Raw genomic sequence first — 14,694 nt, 5'->3', positions numbered from 1 at the left:
GATAAGCGGGGGAGGTTCTCTAGTGTGATAGAAAATAGTGGAGGAATCATCTGGTTTGGGCTTCATAGCTAGGAGTTGTTTCCTCCTTGGTTGGTTTATCCCAAAATGACATCACACCACATGGTTCCTTTAAGATTACTTAAGTATGGATTTTTAACTATCAACCCCAGTATTATAGATTTTTTCAGATTTGTAACCTTATCCAATATGCTTATATTTGGTGTCATGACTCAGATAGGCACTCCTGGTGCCTGTTCTCCCCCTCATGGTCTGAGCCACACTGGGATCCTATCCCTCATCTCCAGTCCATCCTCAACAGACTTATCTTCCGGCTCACTGATCACTCAGTATCCCATCTACAACAGCACTTGGGTAAGCTTCCCTTTGGTCGGTGTAAACGTTTCTCTGAGTCCAAGGAAGTGACTGTTGAGTGTCTGGTACCCCTCTGGTATTCTTGGAGATGGAGGTACCCCCAGCTATGGTCTCTAAGGCTATGGCTGGCCCTCTTCATCTGACTCTATCCCACCACCCTCAGAGCTGCAATCCAGTTTCCTCTGGCCCAACTGGGCTACTGCACCCCTTCCTGCCCCCTTCTCCCATCTCCCCTCTGAAGCTGCCTGTAACCCCACAGCTCATCTATGCCCTTGTGGCTTTTGCGACCCCATTCCCTACCCTTTCCTGTGGGTGAGACACCCCCCCCTTAGAGCTTAGTTTTCATCTTCACTTTCTAGCCTCTTTGAAAGCTCTGGTACCAAGCACTGAGTTTCTCTGCTTTAACCAGGCTAAGCCCTGTTGAATGGCTTGATCCTTGTTTGGTCCTCCTTGAACCCACAACTACAGGCTGCAGTAACATTTTCCTTCTTCTCTCTCAGTATCCCTTCTAATCAATCCAAATGGCCACTTAAAGGCACCCTAGGTCCTAATTTTATTCAGGACCTTTACATAAATTGCGAGCAATTAGGGAAATGGAAAGGTATTCCCCTTTTTCTACATTCAAGCTTTCTCTTTTCTCTACTCCAAGCCCATTTTGTTTTTCTTCTGGGTACCCCCACCTTGCACTGTGTAAATGTCTTGTCTTTTAAGTTACCATTGATGGATCTGTAAGCTAGTTGCAAAGTGGGAGCTGGAAGTGAGACCCAATAGGGAAGAAAAAGGAGTAGACAGCTGCAGCATGTACACACCTGGCACACGCTCCTTCCTGGCTGGTGATCTCTTAGCCCCTTCTTTCAGTGTTCTCTGTGTCTACGGCTCAGAAATTTCCTATCTTTAAGTCCTCTTTGTTCTTAGCTTACTAGATTCGGTTTTATAGGGTGTCTTTTAGGTATGAATGGCATTAGACAGCATAAATTGTTTTATGCTGTCCTACTTAAATTAAAAACCGGCTCTGGGGTTGAGGTATGGCTCCCTTTCTTCTAGACGCAAGCATGCTTCTTTAAAATGTTTCTTCCAGAATCTCTGCCCCATATCAGGCAAGCTACCTTGTGACAGAGAAAGGAGAGCAAAACAAAATAAAGGGACAGACTATTCCCAATGGGGACTATTGCTACTCTTCTCATAGGCTTTTGGTTTTGTTCTAACTCTCTAAGGCTTTTGTTAAGGCATAAATCTTACCTCAAAAGAGACCCTGTCTCAAAAACAAACAAAGAACAAAAACCTGAAGTATCTTGAAGTGAATGAACTGTGGCTAAAGTATCAGAATTCATAGGGAAAAAAAAGCCACTGAGGTTTTTGATACTTCTGTATCATTTGTGCAGTGTGGTAGCATCCATCCCAAACAGTTCCTTGTCTCCACAGCCCTTTGGCCCTTTCTTACACTGACATGGCATCTGTGTCCCTTGTGATGGTAAGGTGCTCTCCTATGCTCCTGTGTAGCAGCTTAGGTTCTTTTAGGTTAAAGGGTGATTGTCCATCCACAAGAGTGTGTCTCATGAGCAGGTCCCCAGGGCAGGTGCTCTGTCCTCCTTTCCCATAGAGATGTAGGAAGCTTAGCCTGTAGTCAGCTTCCCACTTGTCTCATCACTATATGATACCATTCCCAGGTGCTCAATGAAAGAAGCTTCCAGTTCCAAAACACAGCTGCCAACAAGCTACTGGAAACAGATGACCAGCTGCCATAATGCTTCTGCTTTGATGAAGTTGGCATAACACCCACAAATGTCCTTTTGATGTTGAGAGATTATTGAATTTGGAACCTAAATCACTCCCGTCAAACTAATTGTGCTTTGGGAAACTGCCTGTCCTGTGCATCCCTATGACAGACAGACCTCCATAAATATCATCACTTTACCCTTTTAGTTGTAACTGACTCTTTTCCTGTGGTGGTTTGAATAGGTATGGCCCCCATAGACTCATATGTTTGAATGCTTGGCCTTTAGGGAGTGGCACTATTAGGAGGTGTGGTCTTATTGGAGTAGGTGTGACCTTATTGGAGGAATTGTGTCACTGTGGAGGCATGCTTTGAAGTCTCATATACTTAAGCTATGCCCAGTGTGGTATAAGTTCACTTCCTTTTTCCTGCATATCAAGATGTAGAACTCTTAACCATCTTTCTAGTACTTTGTCTACCTGAATGTGACCTTGCTCCTGCCATGACAGTAATGGACAAAACCTCTGAAACTATAAGCCAGCCCCAATTAAATGTTTCCCTTTATATGAGTTGCTGAGGTCCACTATTGCTGGGTCTGTGCCAATATAGGTGGCCTTTGCTGCCACCTGGAGCCATGGTGACAACCAGACCCAGGCTGCTACTGAGGACCATGTCTGAGTCCATGGTCCTACCACAGCCAAGGTCTGTATTGATGTCTGTGGCCCATGTTATCATGAAGCCTGGGGTCTGGGCCACAGTCTGTGGTCTTGGTAGAGTTAGGGGGCCATACTACAGCAGGGGCCATACAGATCTGCGTGGCCTGTATTGCCATTTGGGGCCATGGTGTCATCTGGGCCCAGGCCACTGCTGAGGGCCATGCCTGGGCCTGTGGTCCTATAGTGGCCAGGGTCTGGATTGTTTTATGTGGCTCCTGTTGTCACTGAGGGCCATGACTATGCCCAGGGTCAGATTAGCCACCTGAGTCTAGGTTGGTATTTGAGGACCATGATGCATGCAGATCTAAGTGGTCTACACTGCTACCCAATGCCATGGTAATGTTCAAGTCAGAGCTGCAGTTGAGGGCCATGTTTGGGTCTATAGCCCTAACGCAGCCAGGGTCTGCGCTGATGTCCGAGGCTCCCGTTACTCAGACACCTGAGGTCTGGGGACATGTTGGTGTCTAAGGGCCACCTGCTGCTGGGGCCTGTGCCAATCTGAGGGGCCTGCACTGCCACCTGGGGCAATGGTGACATCCAGACCTGGTTGCTGGCCAGGATCATATCTGGGTCCATTGTCCTACTGTGGCTGAGATCTGTGCTGAAGTCCAAGTCCCATATTATCACCCAAGGTCATATAGAAGCCTTGGGTGTCTGGGGCCCTGCTGCTGCCAGAACCATCCCAACCTGAATGGCCAGTGCTTCCACCCAGAGCCAGGATGTCATCTGGGCCCAGGCTGTTGTTCCATGTCTGGGTCTGTGGTCCAGCTGCAGCTGGGATCTGTATTGATGTCTGTGGTCTCAGGGGGCCTTAAGAACCATGCAAGATGAAATCAGAGGGCCATGCTGAGCTGGCCCTGCCCTTTGCTGACTCAGGGAAAGCTGGCTTTGCTTCTCGATGGACACTGAAGCAAGAGACCTGGCCCTTGCACTCAGAAGAGATGGCCCCACCCCTCACCATAGTGAGGGCAAACTGACCCTGAGGGCTTGGGCATAGGGGAGCTGACTCTGCCCCCTCACCTGACGAGAGTGGCCCCAGTGGCCTGGACTAACCAGCTCAGCTACTGCCCAGGACCACAGCCGGGCCCTGGGTTGACCCACCCTAACATCTACTCCTTCTAGGACCTGCTGGAGCTCGTGAAGAAACTGGTCCTGTGGAACAATACTCGCAGGATCTCCAAGACTCAGGGCAGCCAGAGGACATCCCAGAGAAATTCCAGTGGCCTTGAACCAGACCAGTGACTCGCTGCAATCAACAATTTCTAGTAATTTGCTAGTAAAGCTGATAGGACAAAAGAACATACTATTATGACACACTGAGGTCCCCAATGCCACCAGGATGAATGAAGAGGTGTTGGAGAGGTGGGAAAGAAGGAGAAGTGAAGAGTTTTGTTTGTTTGTTTTGGTTTGTTTGTTTACTTGCTTGCTTGTTTTGCAGGGGTGAGGGGAGGATATGGGGGACCTGGAGGTGAGCAGAATTGGAGTGCATGATATGAAAACTCCCAAAGAATCAATAAAGAAGTTAAATTTTTAAAAAAGTTGCTATGGTCATGGTGTCTCTTCACAGCAATAAAACATCTAACTAAGACATCTACTAGATGAAAATTTATTGCTTTTCTTACCATAAAACCTATGAATATATTGCTGTTTTTAGGCTTCCTGATTGGATAATAATTTATTCAATAATTTGCAGTTTATAATGAAATTATTTTAGAAATGCAAACCCTAGGAGGAGGTAGTTTTTTGCTAAAGAAAGATATAATTCATATTTATTCCCCCAGATTTCCCCATTTCTTTGCCCTTCCTCTCTCTTTCTGTGCTAGAAAGGGAACACAGGGTCTCACACATGCTAAGCATCTGCTCTACCACTAAGTCTCCAGCCCTAAGAATCCATGTATTAGAGATGGAAAAATAGTTCAGCAGTTAGGAGTAGATAGTACTCTTTCACAGGACCCAGGTTTGACTTCTGGTACCCACATTAAATAGCTTAGCAACTGTCTGTAACTCTAGCCCTAGCAGATTAAGGCTCTCATCCTGTCTTCTGGACTCCAAAGAACACCTGGACTCACATGTGCATGTTCTCCATTTTGAAAAAGAATCTTTTTAATAAGTATGAAAGAGTTATTTCTCATATAAAAATTAATTACGGGCTAGGCGTGGTGGCACATGCCTTTAATCCCAGCATCCGGGAGGCAGAGGCAGCCAGGTTTCTGTGAGTTTGAGGCTAGCTTGGTCTAAATAGTGAGTTTCAGGACAGTCAGGCCTATAAAGTGAGATCTTGCCTAAAATAAATAAATAATGAAACATATACTTCCTGGTTTGAATGTAGGGTACATGAAATTTCTGATGTCCCTTATCACTTGGCTGTCACTTTCTGCAGACTATAGACATTTGCTGATACTAATTAGTTTAGGAATTGTTTTAATCTATTTGAAATGAGCTTTGGTTCCTTCTTCAACATCAGTTAATCTGGGGGTAGCAGAGCCCCATGTGAAGAATAAAGATAATAAAGGGATGATATCTGGAAGTGACATCTGCCCCCAGTGCTCTAGTGAACTCAGGGTGAAAACTTGCTCAGTCTCTGAGTACATACCCCCTGTGGCCAGTCCTGAACCTGGGTTCACTACCTTCTTGGTTACTTGCTGGGGAACATTTGGCATTCATGCCAGTGTGGTAGGGCTGATGTACAGTAGGAACAGTTTAACTGCCAGCCTTCAAGACTAGAGACAGATAGGATGAGGAAGATATTCTTGTTCAGAGCCATAGCCCCAGCACCTCCACAGTGCCCTGCAGCAGAGGTACTCTTCAAGACAAGGAGATAGTCTGGTGTGACGTCGCTGGGAGCTTGGGCTGATGTGTGTGGACTCTGCAAATGTACTTGTCCTGCCACCAGCAGAAGGGAGACAGAAGAGAGTGGAACAGTCTACTTACACCCTCAGGTCAGATGAGATGATGTCTGGGGACCTTACTATGAGAAAGGGACAGGCGGTGGAGACCTTAGCAGTCTGAGGGAAAGGAAGGAACTGTTTCCTGCCTTTATTTGCCCAGCCTTCGAGATGGAACACAGAGTTACTGCTGCTTCTTGAGGATATTTGATAGGTCATTTCATGTGGTGGCTTGGGGAGGGTACAAGTGTTGACACACATTTCAGTTAGCCAAGAAAAGAAGGATGCTGGGCCTGGTGGTACATATCTGTTATTCCAGCTCTCAGGAGCCTGAAGCCAGAGGACCTGAGAGTTTGAGGCCATCTTGAACTAGATTGCAATACCCTATCTCAAGAAATGAAGATTAAAGGTGTGCACCAATACCACCCGTTTCCTGTCAAGTGAAGGATAGTCACGCTGTGACCCACAGATCCAGAGAAGCCAAGTAACAAGGAGAGCTCAAGACATGGGAAGCACACAGATCTACCTGGAAAGGGGAAATAGAAAAGATCTTGCAGGTGGGGATCAGAACAGGAGGGATCAGATCAGGGAGAAGTAGTGGGATGGAAGGAGAGAGTACTGGGAGAGACTACCGGAATTAGGGGGCATTTCGGGGGCAATATGGAAGGAAACCTTGTATAATGGAAACTCCTTGGAATCTTTGAGGGTAACCTGAGCAAAGACTCCTAGTAATGGGGGATATAGAACCTGAACTGGCCATCTTCTGTAACCAGGCAAGGCTTCTTAGTGGTGGGACTGGGACATCAAACTAGCCACAAATCCTTCAACTTAACAATTTGTCCTGCCTGTTAGATGTGCTGGGGTAATGGTGGCATAGAACTTGTGGGAGTGGCCAACTAATGACTGGTCCAACTTGAAGCCCATGCCACAAGAGGGAGCCTACACCTGACGCTGCCTGGATGGCCAGGAACCAGAGGCTGAATAGCCCAGAGACCAGGATAGAACAAAACACAGACTGGCCAAAAAATAAATAAAAAGTCAACAAAATATTCTGCTATACTCATAGACCAGAGCCTAACCCAGTGGTCATCTGACAGGCTTCATCAAGCAATTGACAGGAGCAGATGCAGAGACCCAAAATCAAACATTAAGTGGAGCTCAGAGAACCCTGCCCAAGAGGGGCTATGAAGGATTGTAGGAGCCGAAGGGGTCAAGGACACCATAAGAACAGCCCACAGAGTCAGCTAAGCAGGGCTAATAGGGCACAAGAGACTAAAGCAACAACCAGGAGCCTATCTATACAGGTCTGAACTAGGTTCTCTGCATATGTTATGTTTGTGTTCTTGTGGGATTCCTAACAGTAGGAATGGGGGTGTCTCTGACTCTCTTTGCCTGCTCTTGGGGCCCTATTCCTCCTTCTGGGTTGCCTCCTCCAGCTGTGATATGAGGGTTTGTGCCTAGGGTTGTAACTTGTTAAATGGTGTTTGGTTGATGTTCCTGGGAGGCATGCTCTTTTCTGAAGGGAGATAAGGAGTGGATCTGGGGGAGAGGGGAGGTGGGCAGGGACTGGGAGGAGTGGAGGAAGGGGAAACTGGTCAGGATGTGATGTATGAGAGAAAAACAACAAAAACAAAAAAAACAAACAAGGGCCAGAGTCCTTGCTTTAGCAACATCAGAATGATTCAGAAGATTAGTATGGCCTCTGTACAAAGAATACCTATGAATTTGTGTGTGTGTGTGTGTGTGTGTGTGTGTGTGTGTGTGTGTGTGTGTTATTTATTTTTTTTCAGACAGGGTTTCTTTGTGTAGCGTTGGTTTTTCTGGAACTCACTCTGTAGACCATCCTGTAGACCAGACTGGTCTTGAACTCACAGAGATCCACCTGCCTCTGCCTATTAAGTGCTGACATTAAAGGCATACTGCCATGATCCCTCTGCAGCCTGAGTTTAGGTCCTGAGACAGGGAAGGGCATTGGCATGAAGAAATGAATTGTCCAACCACTAGATGAGTTTCACAAAAGTGGCCAGCCCAAAATAGCTCTAGCTGTCTTATGTAAACATCAAAAACAAGCATGTTTTTCCATACTAACAAACAAGTTTTTTTCCATCCTCCAACGTTAACCTCTGGCAAAAACAAATGTGTCAAATATGTTTTCTCTCAACTTTTACATCAAAATATCTTTAAAAAAAAACATTTATTTATTTAATATATATACAGTATTCTGCCTGCATATGTCCCTGCAAGCCAGAAGAGAGCACCAGATCTTATGACAGTTGTGAGCCACCATGTGGTTGCTGAAATTGAACTCAGGACCTCTGGGAGAGCAGTCAGTGCTCTTAACCACTTAGCCATCTCTCCAGCCCCACATCAAAATATTTAAACCAAAACCACTTACCATTTTACTTGTGTGGCCAAATATCGAGCCAGGTATACCCTGTCTTTACATAACTAAAGGTGATTGACATAGGCACGGATTTTCAAGAACAACAATCTCCTTCAAAACATTTTTTACAGAAATAGGGGTGATCTGCTTCTGATCCTGTCAGCACTGAATCAGGACAGCTCCCGGGGTCTGAAGTGACAGCTGGCATCCCCAGACAAGAAACCTGAGCAGCATCAGCTCCTAATGAATTTTAGGGGAACATATTTGAGAAAATGGGGTTTCCAAGAATGATCACATCTGTCCCTGCATGATTTACAAAATGACACAAAAACCAACAAAAGAATTATCAATATTTCAAGAGAGAAGAGAGCATGCAGGCCAAGTGGTCCAGCAGTATTCTGCTCTATCTCAAAGTCCATTGGTCCTTGCCAAGTGAGACTGTCCCTGTGGTCTTTTGCCTCATCTGAAGACTTGTTGGACAAGCACTCATATACTGGTCCGAAATTAGGCTGCATGGCTCCCAACAGTGTATGCCTTTAATTATATATGTGTATATATTTAATTAAATTTATTTTTTATTTTATATCCCAAGTACAATTTCCCCTCCCTCCTCTCCTATTGTCTCCCACCGCTTCCCCTTCTTTATATATTTTTATATATAAAGAATGTTTTCTCAAATGTGAAGGATGAAGACTGCAGGGCTAGGTTGTTTAACCTAACTTTTCACTTTGTATGAGAAAATAACTTTGTCTACTGATAGGCAATTTTTTGTTTGGGTATGTTATAGATTTCTGTCTAAAACCTCAAGTCCATTATGGTCTTCAGACATCTTACCCAGGGACAGGGCTGATGTCCACTTGTCAATTGCTGTTAGAGTGAGTCATGACTTCAGATCTCTTTAGCACATTTGTGCTGTAGGGCCTGTGGTGATGGCCTCTGCTATCAGCATTTGTCCCCACTGCCTCCACTCTGTTCTGGTTTGGCAGCATGTGTGTGCTGGATGGATGCCGAACCTTTGCGTGCACTCTGCTGCCATCTACCTGGATTTATTTCATAGCAGAGGGGTTTCATGTATGGGTAACTATTTTCTTCTCCCCCCAGAGTCTATAGAAGAGGCAGCAGCAAGGCTCCCAGATGAACAACCGAAAGGAAGATATGGAAATCACTTCTCACTACCGGCATTTGCTGCGCGAGCTCAATGAGCAGAGACAGCACGGAGTCCTGTGTGATGTGTGTGTCGTGGTGGAGGGCAAGGTCTTCAAGGCACACAAGAACGTCTTGCTTGGGAGCAGCCGCTACTTCAAGACACTCTACTGCCAGGTGCAGAAGACATCTGACCAGGCAACAGTCACTCATTTGGACATTGTCACAGCCCAAGGCTTCAAGGCCATTATTGACTTCATGTACTCTGCCCACCTGGCTCTTACTAGCAGGAATGTCATTGAGGTGATGTCAGCTGCCAGCTTCCTACAGATGACTGACATTGTGCAGGCCTGCCATGATTTCATCAAGGCTGCACTGGATATCAGCATCAAGTCAGATGCTTCAGACGAACTCTCTGAGTTTGAGATTGGCACCCCAGCCAGCAACAGCACAGAGGCACTGATCTCAGCTGTAATGGCTGGAAGGAGCATCTCCCCATGGCTGGCTCGGAGAACAAGTCCTGCCAATTCTTCTGGAGACTCTGCCATTGCTAGCTGTCATGAAGGAGGGAGCAGCTATGGGAAGGAGGACCAGGAGCCTAAGGTTGATGGTCCTGATGACATTTCGTCACAGTCTTTGTGGCCTGGAGATGTAGGCTATGGGTCTTTGCGCATCAAGGAAGAACAGGTTTCACCATCACATTATGGAGAGAGTGAACTTCTATCCTCCAAGGACACTGCAATACAGAACTCTTTATCAGAGCAGGGTGCTGGGGATGGCTGGCAGCCCACAGGCCGGAGGAAGAATAGGAAAAACAAAGAGACTGTCCGACATATCACACAGCAGGTGGAGGAGGACAGCCGGGCTGGCTCCCCAGTACCCTCATTCCTGCCCACATCGGGATGGCCTTTCAGCAGCCGAGACTCAAGTAAGCCTTTCTTGTGACAAGCTGGGTGCAGATGGCCCAGGTCACTGTGTTGATGACTTCATGGCTGTTGGTAAAGTGATATATTCCCATGCTCACACTAATGGCTTCCTATGGTCACCTTCTATCACAGTAAATTAGTGTGACTGCAGGGAATATGACTTACATGTAACCAAGGCTAAGATGACTTTGGGGCCCTAACAGTCCTGGTGTGTCTATCCCATCAATACAGCTCCAGTATGTAGAGGTTGCTTGAGTGGGGCTTCCATGAAACCACTAAGAGAAGGTACAGGGTCTATAGTTGGCACAGTAGGGAGACAGTTGGGGAAGCTCAGCTGTTCTGAGTTGTCTGTCTTTCCTCATTTATCAGATGTTTCCTTGGTACTGTCAGGGCCACCCAGAAAGTCACTGGAGTGGCTCTCAGTTCTGTTCCCTACCCGAGACTTTTGCTTGGCTCTTGTAATGTTTGGTCTTCAGTTTCTTGCTGCTTCAAACTGGGATGTTGTAACTGAAAACAGCTTCATAATGAGGGATGAGTGTGTCTCCTGGCTTGGTGGTCACAAGCATGTACTACTCTTGCTGAGGACCTGAGTTCAATCCCCAGCATCCATGTCTGGTGGCTCATAACTGCCTATAATTCTAGCTTCAGAGAGGTCTAATACCTCTGGCCTCCGTGGGTACCTGTACTCACATGCGTATACCAGTATCCACATACTTAAAATTTTAAAACTTATATTTTTTTAAATCTTAATTACATGTGTATGAGGTGGAGTGGGGAATTATATGTGCACTTGACTCCAGGTACCCACAGAAGCCAGAAGCAGATGAGAGCTTCCTGACATAGATGTTGGGAGTTAACTTTGGGTCCTCTGCAAAACTCTTAACTGCTGAGCCATCTCTTCAGCCCCTCTGCCTTGTAAACATTTTTAACTGAGTAGTTCATTGGCATTAAATATATTCATGTTGTACTACTATCCATCTCCAGAACTTAAAATTTTTTTTAGATTTATTTATTTTGTATGAATGTTTTGTCTGCACTTACGTATGTATACCATGTGTGTGCTTGGTGCCAGTGGAGGTTAGCAGAGGGTATCGAAGATACACTGGAACTGGGGTTGCTGATTGTTGTGAACCATCACGTGGGTACTGAGAATTAAACCTGGGTCCTCTACAAGAGCAACAAGTACCCTTAACCGCTGAACCACCTCTCCACACACTTCAGTTTTATTTTTAAAGTTCTCATTATCCTGTGTTTCCAACACTGAGATACCAAGCACAGAGCAGAGCCAGATTTTGGCATGTTTGTAAAGGTTGGTTTTGCTCAGCATTGCTTCATGTTGGGCTGAATTGTTCTCTGTGTTGGTGTCCTGGGGATGGGAGGATGTTGAGCAGAGTCTGTACCCACAAGGTTTCAGTGGCATTTGACACAGTTGTGACAACCACAAATATCTCCTGACATATACACATATCTCCAAGCATACCCTGTTCTCCCTAGGGATGGACTGAACTGAATCAGAAGAGTATCAGTCATTTCCTGATAATTGTTCCTGTGGAAAAGCCCTCAAGGCAGTAGACATGGATAGTGACATCTACCTTCTGCATTTGCTTATAATCTTTTGTCAGTTCTGACCCAAACCTGGTGAATGCTGAGACTTTTGGGGCACATTTTGAGGCTCACAGATGTTGGGACCATCCTCTACTTGTTTCAGAATTTATGTGTGTGCCCAATCAGTTTCCTGCAGGTAACCATGCTGGGGGCATGCACCTCATGGGATTCAATGGTAAATTAGTTAAGTGGGACAATCCTAGAGCCTGTGGCCTGGAGGTTTCAAATGTAGTCAGCGAGCAGAAGGTGTTTTCAGAATCCAACAAGTGATTTTGGCTGTATACTTTCTTAGTCTTAAATCCTTGGGTTGCCAAGGCAACTGTGAACTGCTTTTGCTTGGGGATTCTGAAGGCGGAGATAAGGATGTGAGGTGTAGGCTGGAGCGTGGGATGCTTCCTGGACGTCATGGTGGTGTGTCAGTCTTTGAGCCTCTGCCACCCTGGCTCTCAGATGAAGATTAGGAAACATAAATTATGACACTTGATGGAGGTCGGTTTGTTTTCATTAAAGAGTTAGAGATTGATAAATTATTTATAGGAGAAAGGCTCTCTTCTAAAGACACACATCAGGCAGATACATGTCAGGTGCCATTGGGGCCTTCTGAGCAGTTGTTCAGATGTGAAACCTTCTGTTCCTAGCCACTTGTCTTGTCCTGTCTGTATGTCTCCATCTCAGCTCCTGGTGGCCCCAGGACCACTCAACTTTTACGAGTGATTTTCTAAACAAAAAGTCAACTGCATTGTAACCAAGCAGGTCTGAAAAATCAGTTTTAAATTGATTTAATTTATGTGATAGCTGGTGCAAATGGCATAAAATAAGCACATGGGTTGTGCATGTCCATGCGATGGATACAGGCAAGCCTTCCAGCTGGGTACTCGCCATCTCACTCTGGGACATCCTAGGATGGGGCCTCCCCTGATCCATCTGCAGAGAGAGGTCAGTGATGATTCTCAGGGTAGTGAGTGATGCTTCTATTAGGTGAAATAGTATCCAACTAGCTCAGGAATGATTTCTAGGGCTCCCAGCTACACTCATTCTTAAAATATACTGCAAGCATCAAAATGTGAAACTATTTTAAAGTCAAAGGTTTTGTTGAGTTAATGTACTGGACTTTGGGAAGATTGAACCTCCACATGTTGTAATTTTTAAGGACACATGAGGACCTCAGTGCAGGTCTAGCTAAAGATGGAGAATCTGTGGGATTCAGTGTTGATGATACTCTCTGGCACCTCCCTGCTTTGGGGGATGGATGGCATGGGCTTTCAGGATGAGTTTCTTTTCATTCCTCTCTGGATCAGATGCAGCCTACATTTCTCTTCCCAGGTCATCCCTCACAGTGAATGGGAATTGGAGTTAGGGGTTCAAAGCCTCTTAGACTATCATAGCCATCCTGATCCACACAACGTAGTTGGGAGAACTTATAGGAACTAAAAACCATATGAGCTTATCTCTTGCCCATGTACTGGTTTCATGATCTAACATGGCTGTGAAGAGTATCGAAAACATTCTAGTCCTGGTGCTGGCTGGGACATCTGCAATACTGTTGATAAGGTCACCTTTTCATTAAGCCATTTAGACATTAAAATGACATTAAAAAATTGATTTTCTTTAATTCTTTTTTTTTTTAAATTCTTCTCTTGTACATTACGTCCCAACCACTGTTTCCCCTCCCTCCACTCCTCTGTTTCCCTTCAGAGTTGATCATTTTGTAAAGAAAATCATCTGTGCTTGTTGTAGCTTTGAGGGAAGAGATTAGCATGGCTTTGAGGGAAAAGGTGACACCACCTGCTTTAGTCCACCCATATCCACATTCCATAGTGCTTCTCTGGGTTTCACCTTTTGCTCTGTTCTGCTCTTCATCTCGCCTATGTAGTTTTCCTCCCAAATAAGATGACAGGACCTCCTGAAAGCAGTTCTGGTTGGACTGTGTTATAGTGTGTTTAGAGTGGCAGCTGGTGACCAGACAGGCAAAACTGCTCTCCTTTGGATGCTTTGTTGAAATGAGGACTTGACACTGAGGTGGGAGAGTTCATTACACCTTCTTGTCAATTGTGGAAAGGACAATACTGATGCCATAAAACAGTGAAGGAGGCGAGAACAGGAGGAAAATGCAACACAGGTCAGACACTTGGGGTGTTATGGGGAGAGGTGTCTTGGCATTCAGCAGTGCTTATAACAGGCAGAACTCCAGTGTCTAATCGGATTCTGATAAACCCATTGCATACAAAGTGACTTTTCATCTTGAGGGGGAGAGGGCGGCTGGACTCAGTCCCACAGCCTTCCTTTTTGCACCTCTGAACAGTACTTTGCCATAGCTTCCTTGTGATACTGAAGGGTCTCATTGTCCGTCCCTCTTCATGCTGAGCTCCAGTGGAAGTGCTTTGTATTGTCATGGTGTTTTTTAAAAAATTAAATTCACAGCAGGTGAACTTGAAAGGATTTCTGTGGACATAGACCAGCCTAAACATTCTTTGAGATGAGGAGACTAGGTGTCTAGTCACCCTGGGGTACCTGGCAGAGTTGATGGTGTATTGTCCCCACCAGAAAAGTCCACATAGTACCTGCTGGTCTGGTGTAGTGTGTCACCTGGGCTGAGGAATGAGCAGACAGCTGTATGGAGGGATGTGCTTCTGGAAACCCAGCAAGCCACATGTTGAGATGACAATAGGCAGAGCACTGGCACCCACAGACTCTGCAGGGATTTTCCTGGTTTGTTGCAAAGAAGGCAGATTCTGGTAGGACACCGAGCTGGTGAGATAGTCACCTTGAATTGAGTAGCACTTATCCATGGTAATATTTCTTACTTGTTTTGCTTTGTTTCACTAGGATATCTCACCCTGTAGCCCAGGCTGGCATTGAATTTATGATTTTCCTGCCTCCACATCTCAAGAGCTTGGATTAAAGGCATGGGCTTATGGTGGTGCTTCCTGTGGTTGATTTCCGACTGTAA

At 45.6% G+C, this 14,694-nt stretch overlaps 1 protein-coding gene across 5 annotated transcripts in view; it reads left to right on the top strand.

Moving 5' to 3' along the window:
- Zbtb46 (zinc finger and BTB domain containing 46) overlaps positions 1 to 14,694 on the top strand; it is a 109,706-nt gene that overhangs the window by 59,893 nt on the left and 35,119 nt on the right. For 4 of the 5 annotated variants that reach the window (XM_036184732.1, XM_036184730.1, XM_036184733.1 and 1 more), the window contains exon 2: positions 9,172 to 10,141. In XM_036184732.1, the coding sequence (XP_036040625.1) occupies positions 9,205 to 10,141 (937 nt within the window). In that variant the 5' untranslated portion in view covers positions 9,172 to 9,204. Of the gene's footprint in view, positions 1 to 3,741; positions 4,165 to 9,171; positions 10,142 to 14,694 lie in introns of those variants that run through there. The other variant, XM_036184731.1, reaches the window with a different exon arrangement.

This window comes from Onychomys torridus, chromosome 4 (genome assembly GCF_903995425.1).
Source record: "Onychomys torridus chromosome 4, mOncTor1.1, whole genome shotgun sequence".
NCBI classification, from domain to species: Eukaryota; Metazoa; Chordata; class Mammalia; order Rodentia; family Cricetidae; genus Onychomys; species Onychomys torridus.
This window is presented reverse-complemented; position numbering and strand designations above follow the sequence as displayed.